The sequence below is a fragment of the Volvox carteri genome (genome assembly GCF_000143455.1).
Source record: "Volvox carteri f. nagariensis unplaced genomic scaffold VOLCAscaffold_47, whole genome shotgun sequence".
In the NCBI taxonomy this organism is placed as follows: Eukaryota; Viridiplantae; Chlorophyta; class Chlorophyceae; order Chlamydomonadales; family Volvocaceae; genus Volvox; species Volvox carteri.
Genome location: NW_003307590.1, coordinates 400551 through 410599, shown reverse-complemented (window position 1 = coordinate 410599; position 10049 = coordinate 400551). Strand labels below are relative to the sequence as shown.

At 54.8% G+C, this 10049-nt stretch overlaps 1 protein-coding gene across 1 annotated transcript in view; it reads right to left on the bottom strand.

Annotated features, from left to right (window-relative positions):
• VOLCADRAFT_118904 (uncharacterized protein) overlaps positions 1–9896 on the bottom strand; it is a gene marked incomplete at both ends in the record, with an annotated part of 12955 nt that extends 3059 nt beyond the window's left edge. The window contains 12 exons of the mRNA XM_002954890.1: positions 38–171; positions 765–820; positions 1565–1724; positions 2208–2348; positions 2974–3033; positions 3199–3263; positions 3884–4142; positions 4498–4965; positions 5276–5437; positions 6871–7112; positions 7665–7750; positions 9880–9896. Coding sequence (XP_002954936.1) covers positions 38–171; positions 765–820; positions 1565–1724; positions 2208–2348; positions 2974–3033; positions 3199–3263; positions 3884–4142; positions 4498–4965; positions 5276–5437; positions 6871–7112; positions 7665–7750; positions 9880–9896 — 1850 coding nt within the window. The remainder of the gene's footprint in view (positions 1–37; positions 172–764; positions 821–1564; positions 1725–2207; positions 2349–2973; positions 3034–3198; positions 3264–3883; positions 4143–4497; positions 4966–5275; positions 5438–6870; positions 7113–7664; positions 7751–9879) is intronic.
• Positions 9897–10049: the final 153 nt, after the last annotated feature.

The window sequence follows — 10049 nt, the reverse complement described above, 5'->3', positions numbered from 1 at the left end:
AAACCACAACGGCGATGATGCGCTCACAGAAACGTACCTGGCGAAGAGGATGTTGTGCTCGTCGTTGTCGCCCAACCAGGGCTTGTAGACAGGGAAATGCTGCTGGCCGTCGCTGTACGGCGTACGGAGCGATAATGTACGAATGGAAGGCACGGTGTTGAGGACGCAGGCCTGTGTTTGGTAGGATAGCGTGGGGGCGCATTGCGGGTGGTTGGCGGGGGAGGGGAGGAAGGGGAAAGACGAACCACGAACGAGTGAAGCTGCTGGAGGAGAGGGGGAGGGAGTGGAGCGGAAGGGTGGGAAGACACAAAAAGGATGCAGGAAACGGATGGGAACCTACCTACCTACCTACCTACCTACCTACCCCGGAGGTACAGACTTCTATTCATTTCCTTCACGAGTCGGAGGACGCTCCGAAACCGCAACGAAGTAAAAACCTTACATGCATACAGACAGACAAAGCGGATTATTATGATTTAAGGAAACCCTCGGTTCTGGCGGTACCGCCCGATCAAACCCAGAACCCCACAACACGCACGCCTCCTCTCTGAACCCCCCCATACACACATACACGTAAGCTCTCTCTGACACACGCATACACTCGTATAGACAGACATATAAACACATACATGCATATATATACACATATACAGGCATATATACAGACAGGCATATATTGTACAGACATACACATACAGACATACGTAAACATACATACGTTAGCCGCCTGCACCCATAAGCCCCTCCGCCATCGGCCCACCCACCTGGGTGCCGTTGCCGTGATGTACGTCAAAATCCACGATGGCTACTCGCCGTATTCCTGCAGCGATTAGGCATGTGTGTGCACATATATGTATGAATGCGGGTTTCTGTGTTGTCCACGTGCGTTCGCGATATGTATGTATGTCGTTACAGGGTGGTTAAGCTTCACCAGCGGCCCCCCCTGCATGTATGTATGTATGTATATATATTCCGACCGGCCAACTACGTGCAAGAATGTACACACACACCACACACACATACATACATAGGCATGCACATAGAGATACATACACACGCGCTTTCCCCCGTTTCCCTCATGCCCCTGCGGCGGGCACTCTCCTTCCACCTCCCTCCTTCCTGCCACTTTCAATTACACGTAATACACGCTCGTGCATGGCGCAACACACATGATACGGTGTGCGACTTAGGGTTGGGTGTCAAGTCCTGCAGTCCAGCGGTTAGCTAACGACATGCAACCAGAACAACAATAAGAATAACAACGACAATAACGGTACTGCCGCCTAGGGGGTTCGGTTTTCGGAGTGACGTGCACACTGGGGGCGGTTCAGGTACGACACCCGCATTCGTTCACGGGCCTTATGTCCGGGTCCGGGTCTTCCCGCCTTCCTAAAACCCACAAATCCCCGCCGCCACGCCATTCCCAACTCCAATAACTCAGCCACGTCTTCAGCATCCGATATGCCTCATGTCACACTTCATGCCTGTTTGGTGGCGACCTCCCTAGGTTCTCATTCCGTCAAATACACACACACACACGCACACACCGCCCTGCCCTCCGTACCAGCGTGTCTGTGTACGGCCATGGCATAAGCCCCTCCAATGGCCACATTCGACAGGATGCAAAACCCGTGCGACCCGTGTGAGTCATTGGGGTTTGTGACGATACCACATGGACCCGCGTGGTGGCCGGGGGGACGAACCGCACAAAATGCGTTACGGGCCTTATGATTGTTTACGGAGCGGGGAGGGAAGGGGGGAAAGGGGCGGGGAGGGAAGGGGGGAAAGGGGAAAAAAGGGGGGGAGAGGGATAAGACGAACCACTGGCGGATGAAGTTGATGCCAAGGAAAGACTGCTGCGGCAGATGCAAACGAAGGCATAACTAACCAGGCAGATTGTGATGAAGCAGTTCTCGCGACTCTTAGGAGGAGGGGGGAAGAGGCAGCGGAGGGAGCCAAAAGCAACACCCCCCGAGCAACCTACTCAAAGGAGAAGAAGCTCGGCTCCAGGATATGACGCCCCGACATCCTCCCTTCCCTCTCTTGTACGGTTTCCCCCTTGTACGGTTTTCTATCCTCGTCCATCGCCTGTGCTTCGTCGTACAATCCCCCATACCTCCATCTTCCTCCGCAAACCCGCCTTCCACTCCCCTCCCGTCCCCTCCAACCCCCCCAACGGCGTCGCCTCCCCCCGACCCCGTCCTCACCTTCCCCGCCACCACCTCATCCACTGCCGTACACACCGCCCCCGCCGCCACCAGCGCCGCCCGCATTGTGTGGTGGCTGATGGCCGTGTCATGGTCCAGGAAACCCACACAACTGGGCACATCGGTTATGGCCTCACACGCCTGTGTGTGTTTGTGTGTACGTACGTACATATGTATGTATGTTTTTATTGGGGAGGGGAGGGAAGGGGGATGAAGACGAACCACGAGCGAGTGAAGCTGCTGCCAAGGAAAGACTGCTGCGGCGGATGTACAGGACGGTAGCAGAACTGACCAGTCGGCGGTTGTGAAGAAGCAGTCCTCGGGGGGGGAAAGGGGGGTGTTTAACGGACAGAGAACGAACGGAAGTGCGCCACATGTGTGTGTATGTGTTACACTTTTTGGAGTTGCGTTACTCTTCGAAAAAGGCGTAACGGGCTCGTACAAGCCGGAGGCTAAATGTTTACCTTAATAATTAGCGCGAATACGAAAGTAAATGGGAGATTTGAAAATTCTAAATTGTGTGCCATTATTGTAGGCAGCGGAAAGACGTGCCCTCCACCTACAACCCTAAAACCCCTCACCGCCCATACATCGCGTGTGCACATACCTACATACGCACCTACATGTGACCTGCTGCGGGCATTGCCGCGGGATCCCCTCTCGCTCCGAAACCCCCTGACCAGCACCAGCGCCATCCCTCCCTCGACCTTTTACAGCCTCAACCCGTCCCTCTCACTCCATTTGCACGCAGGACATACATACATACCTGAATAACTCGCCGTACGTACGACCAGTCGTGGCATCGGAGCACATCCACCATAGCGGCCTGCACGTCGCGACACATAAGTTGCCGTATATTTGCGTGTGGGGTGTTGACGGGGTGGCGGGAAGAGGAGGGATGGGAGAACTAGAGGGAGACGTGTGGAAGCATACAGAAGGTCTGGGCGCCACCGTCGTACAATTTCCTACATTCGCACGCCATACTATTCACCTGCGGGATACCGCTTGTCCGCCATTCCAAGTCGGAGAACTCCAGATTGTGCAGGATGCCCGTGGCTGGGGGGAGTGGGGATGAGGCGAGAAATGAGGCCGGCGCAAGGCGGGGTAAGGGGGTGGGTTTTGAGGGGGGGAGGGGGAGAGAGAGAAAGGGGTTAAGAGAGAAACTGGGCCCTGAAAAGAGGCTGGAGGTCTAAAGACGATGCCAACGTCCTCCCACCCCCACCAGCCCTGGCAGCAGCTTCACTCGTTCGTGGTTCGTCTCCCCCCCCCCGGCCTTTCTGCCAATATGGATCCTGGAGGAGGGGTCACAAAAACTGCAGAGCTGCGGGGAGTCATCCGCTGTACGACAGTACGGAAGAACATGACTCTCAGGACAAGGAAGGCCTGTCCTGAGCCGGCTCGTGCTCATGCCGAGTTTCCCTCCAGAAGTATTATATCACCCATGCACACACGCACCCATGCACCTTTTACTTCTTGCTTCAGCACGAAGCTACTCATGTTGTCGTGTACCACAATCCCCCCTCCTGCCCGTGGCTCAGATCATTTAGCTAATAAGTCCCCCTGCTCAATATAGAAAGCCCCTTCACCTCATCTCTCCCTCCACAACCTCATTCTCCCGCCCACACACACCACCTCACCTCATTCTCCCCCCCCCCACACACACACAACCCACACACCTGGCTGTGTCAAAACATGCAGACGGTTCACGTTCTCCGGCGGCGGCTCCGCATCCGACCGTTCAATTGGTTCGGGTGCCGTACGGTGAAGCAAACACTCGGCCGGAGCCAGCAGGAGTGTACGGCGACAGCCGCGCCCGTCAGCAGCCGCGGCTCCGCCGTCGGCGCCTAGCGTCATCGTCGTCATCGCTGGCACGGCCGCCGCCGCATCCGGTACGGCCTTGGCGGCGGCCGCCTCCGTCAGCAGGTCCGCCAGGGCCTTCGAGTAGGGCCGGTGGAGGTAAGAAGGTTACAATAGAGTAGAGATGGAGGGGGGCCCCGGCGGCACTTAAAGACTATAAGGACAGGAGACCGAAATGCAAGTAGCGAGTGGGAGTAGGAGCAGGAGCCCCTTGCAGGGAGGGCTTAAAAGGATTCGGCGGCGGGGGCGGGGGAATATATCGGGCTCTTAAATGCATTCCTCACAAATGAATGAATGTATAAATGGATATAGATGGATGGATGAGGTCATTACAGTGGATACGACCACATCACCCGCGGAGCAGCGGTGCTGCACGAATAACCCAAGCAACAAACCATTTCCCGTACACCACGTACGGCACATGAAAACTCACTGGATGTCCCCGCCGCCGTGCCAAGTCCGCTGCCGTACGCCCCTTCTTATCCGCCGCTGTCAGCGCGGCCACCATTACTTGGGCCCCGCCGCACGCCGTCACAGCCGCCAGCGCACGCATCAGCGCTACCGCCGCCGCAGTCCTGCCGTACATCGCCGCCAGGTGGAGCGCAGTGTGACCCTCCTGCTTCGTCTTGGCCTTAAGCAGCGGCAGTGGGTCCGCCACCGGTATCAACGCCGCCAGCGTAGCGGCACTTAGCGGCGGCAGTACGGCCGCCGCGGCGGTTTCGCTGCCGCTGCCTTCGGCCAGGGCGGCGGCGGCGGCTTTCGCTGCCGCCGCCGCCGCCAGCTCTTCCCCGGTTGCCGCCGCCGCCGCGGCTGATTCCTCCGCTGCCGTCAGCAGCTGTGCCACCACTTCCGGGTGACCAAATTTGGCGGCCAGGTGCAGCGGAGTGAAGCCATCGTGGTCCTGAACAGCAGAATGCGGTTTCGGAGCCATTATTTGGCTTTTAGTTCATCGCGCGGTGGCGGTACTACGGCACGCTGGTTTCAAATCCACAGACAGGTACACACTTACCATAACTCCCTACAGTCTCCCCCGCCACCACACCCGCAGATACGCCCACACGCTCTCACACACCATGCCCAACAACTACAACACACGAGTCGTGTGACACGACAAAAGCAACACTGACAGCGACAACAACAGCAGCTAAATAAACGTGTGACGTGTGAAGAACGTGTGCGTAATTTGTAACTTGGGTTATAAACAAACTCACCGCCGCCGCCAACACGTGCTCAGCCCGTTCAACTCCCGACAGCAGCATCCCCGGAAGAGAGGCGCCGCCGCCGCCGCCGCCACCTCCCTCGTCCGCTGCCGCCAGCGCCGCCACATCCGCCATCATGGCCGCCACCCTGGAGCGCTGCACCTCCGCCGCCCCCTCCAGGAGTAACGCCAACAGGTGGGTTCTTCCGGAGCAGGCAGCCCAGTGCAGGGGAGTACGACCGCCGTCGTCCCTGTATGTATGTACGTACGTAGAGAAGTTTGGGGTTTGTTTGGAGTGGGATGAGGGGATATACATATAGATATACACAGAATGGAGATGATGAAAAACTGAGGGTGAATGGTTGAGGCACGGGAGATGAAACCGAGGCCATGTAGATAGGTCGGGAGGAGGCCAACCACGGGGCCCGGGCAAGCCTTGCATTAAACATGGTATTACATGGCCTAAGGAGGGGAAAGGGAGAAGGAATGCCAGCGTTGAGGCTTGAGGGGAAGCAACCTACATCTTTTCCTTTCCTTCTCTCGTGTTGTGAAATAGGATAGGAACAGTTTTTCTTATTCACTATTTTTATCCAGTTCGGACAGCCCTTGACTGGCGCTTGGTCTTCCTCGTCAGGGCCCCAGGTTACACCTTCGGTGGGTAACGCGGTAACTCCAGGTGGTGTAAAACACACACACACACACACACACATACACCCAATTCCCAACATTTTCCCTTTCTCCTCCTCATCCTACATCCGATCCCTAAGCCTTTTTAGACACACAAACACACACACACAAGTGTCTCCTAGACCTCTTTATTGTAAATTCCCTCTAACTTTTCCTTTGTGACCCCCCCTCGCCTGTCCAGGACCTCATTGATGGTGTGGCTTCAGCACTGCCCAGGTCTCCCCCCCCTGTCCCCCCCTTCCCCCTAAACCTCGGACGCCGGCAGTCCTTCTCTCAATACCTTCTCAGCACATGATTCCTTCCGCCCCCTCCCCAACCTTCCGATCCTCTGCCCTGTGTATACACTGTTTCCCCCTTCCACCGCCCGGTAGCAGCAGCTTCTTCTTTTCTTGTCCTCCTCGTCCTCCTCCTCCGACTTCACATCATGTAATTTTCCTCTACCCATATACAGACACATGAATTATTCCCCACTCTCATTGGCCGTTAAGCCAGTTTTCCTGCATTTGGATGACCTCCCGCGTACCCGCATCAATACCAATACAACGTCCATGGCCCCCCGGCTTTTACGGACACACCCCCACTTGTGTGCGGAACTTAGGGTAACTTGTAACTTTTGTGTGGTTCTCCCTCCACATCCCCCTTGCCATGGCACACACAAAAACCCCAGGCACGATTAAACCCAAACCCAAATCCAAATCGTGTCACGTGTGTGTCTGCGGCGTTTCATTGCGCTCATCTCCCCCCCTTTTTGGTCCTCGGGCTCTTCCAGCAGCAGCAGCAGCAGCAGCAGCAGTTCGTAACTTTGGACGTCGGCACTTGTTCTTCGTTCTTGGTACTGCTCCGTCCCCCTAGAAATTCCCCTCCACACACACAACCCCCGATGTGCTATGGTCCTGGCGATTCCCCCAACCCGCAGCACACCCGTATACACATACACCGCCTGCGAGTTTGATCACTAAAGCACATACATGCGCGCACGTACTTGTCGTACGGATCTGCTCCTGCTGCCAGCAGCGCTCGTACAATCTCCATCCCCGCCGCTGCCCGCTCCTCGCAGGCGCTCAGTCCCAGGCATGTGGCCAGGGCGAGGGGAGTCCCCCCGTCACATAGCTTGGAGGGGGAGGCGTGGGCGCGGAGAAGCGCCGACACACAGGCGGGATGGGCTGCGGGAAATGTGTGCATGTATGTATGAGTGGATACAATTGGAAAAAAGAAAGGGGAAAAGGGAGGGAGGTCACGTACATAACATGTACAGAAAACACATCCACGTGCGGGAATAGGGGGAGGTCGTTGGGGGAGGGGGAAAAAGGTAGATTGGCCGGCGGCTCAGGTGGTGCTGAACATAAACAACGACGCGTGTCTTCCTCATTGGAACTCAATTACATCCTTGTACGACAAGCAGTCAAATCACGACAAAAAAGCGATTGTCCCGGCGCGCACCGTACGGGGACCCCGTACCCCGCCCCTCAAACCTTCTCCCCCCCTCCCACGCACACGCACGCGCGCAAATATGTGTGTGTGTGTCGGGGGGTGGGGAAGAGGGGAGACAAACCACAGGCGATCGAAGCTGATATTAGCGATATACGGATGTGTGTGTGCGTGTGGGTTTTACAAAGCGCGGGAGGAAAACCCAGATGCCACATCCAAATGGACCCGTTACCCTCTTCCCCCCTTCCATCAAATCAAAGACCCCTCACCCCACCACCCTCACGTACCGTGTATTATGGCCACATGCAGGGGGGTGCAGTCATTGCGGTCCGTGCCGTTGACAAGTCGGCGGAACACGGCACCGAGTGGGAGACTCTTTGTGAGGTGAGGTACAGGGGGAAAGAGGGAGGGAGGGAGGGACAGGGGGGCGGGATTTAGGAGTGCGGTCTACGGTGCGTGTTGGCAACGAGTCGGCGTACGGAGGCAACCCGGAGGTAATAAAGACTGCAGCAGTGTGAGAGGTTGACAAGTAGCTGCTTTGAGACTTGTAAAGCATAATAAGCAGGAGCGCGGGGATATGTTTGGATTAGGGCTGGTACTGGTGGTCAGGTTGAGTGCTTCGGGCTCGGGCTGTTGGCCAGGCCTTGCTCACCACGCCCGCCTCCTCCGACAAGCCGAGCAGCCGCTCGAGAGTGTGGACGTCTCCTGTCTCCGCCGCGTTATGCAAAGCCCTATCAGAAAAACATCAAAGAGAAACGTTTTGTGAGAAAGTGGCATTATTTGAGGTCGGTTCGCTAGTCTAGCCCCAATCACTCGTTGTCGATTGCCGCCAAAAGAAGTTGGCATGCAAATCTATGGCAGGACCACATAACCATGAAGACACATAAGAGTAAAGCTATACAGCTAAATCCTGCCATTATTCCGCCATTCCAGTGGAAACCAAACTCCAAAGTGCTTTGTCTTGATGCTGCACAAACGAACTTACACGCTGATGGATCCTTCCTCTTCATCGTAACCGGATTCGGATGACTCCGACATCTTCAAAATTTAGAATACTCGGTCGACAGCTATTACAGTGCTGTAAATTAAAGTAGATTTACGGCCGATGAAGTAGCATTCAATAAACGACTTGCACTTGTTCTCCCACCTACACCGTCAAGAAACGCATACACCTATGACTCGGTCAACACGACATGAACGGCAATTACGGCAGGATTGCCGTACAGTAATTTCAATAACGGAGAAAAAGAGTGATTAGAAGGTAAGCGTGACCATGTTCTCAAGTTGCAACTGATAGTTCTGTCTACAGGTATTGTGCGCATGTAAGCGCTCGTTACTGTGTTAGAGTCGATTACGCTGCGCGATATGTTTTCGACGGAACAGCTGTAAAGTGTGCGCTGCGGCTGGCAGCGGCACACAATCCGGCGTTGCTTCGCTGACTGCATTTCCGATGGCTTAGATTGCGCATAACGACGTTGCGATAGATCGTGTTGATACAGCTGCTCTTGACAAAGACGCAGTACGGCAACGCAAACTTGATACCAACATACGAGATTGCGGAGCCTGCCGCAGGCTTGTAGGAGAAGAATTTCGCGTGCAAATGGAATGCCCGGCCTATGAGCTGCTTACGCGAGCGGTTGACCTCCCAATATTTCCCTGTTGGTCTACATACACCTTGCTTGATGATGACGTAAAATTGTTCAGAACAAGCTGGGCAGTCTGCTGTTTGTTCAGGACAAAAGGGCAACACAAATTCCGTTGTTGAGATGACTTCTCTGCCCTCCTGTTTTCCTAATAACGGTTAACTGTGCGCCCCTTGGCGGATATCCATGTGGGGAGTCAGAAAAGCAATGCTAATATTGCCGTTGCAGCCGTTCTCAGCCATTCTCAGCATATAAGCAAACGGTGTCTCTTCCAACTCAATAAATTTCCGCCTAGCTTGGCGTGGTCCATCTAATGACCTTCATGGATCCACTCGGTAAGGTGCTTGCGATATAATAAGGACTTTGACGGGAAGAGAATCAGCATCATATAGTAGCTTTTCGATCCCCCGGCATCGTGGATAAGAGTCGCAAGGGCTTTTGGTGGGAAAGAATGTGGGGGAAAAGAAACGAGTGTTACAGTGTTGGAGGGCCGTCCCCAGAACGGACTGTTCAAGACACGGTAATGCTTGTAATGCTGTTTTTTCTATTAGTTGACATGATACGGAATGATGTGATTGGGCAGCCACTCACGCATGCCCTCGTGCATGCTGCTTTTCAGGTTTTAATCTTGGAAAGTGAAAACGGAACCGGCTGGATAGATAACGGCCCCAATGTTATCGCTGCAGGATGCAAAATGTGCACATCTGGTACAGAAAGCTTTTGCAAGGTACGGCTGTACACGTAAAATCGTGCGCATGCAGTAAGTTTCTGGGATTTTAAATCTGCGCTTTGTCGTGTTGACAAAAATGGTTCATTTCAGAACGGAGCTCGTCTCCAGAAGATATATAGCACCACTTACCCGTAACCATTATTCATGCTGATGGTGGGTGCTCAGGCGGGTCTCAGAACAAGTTGTGGTGTTGTAAACCGCTCACATGCTTGCAGGTTGAATGGCCGTTAGCTATAACTTTAGCTTATTTGGTTTGCAAGGGCTTGCTTTGAGTCAAGGTCATTCCCTGCTTTTAAGCT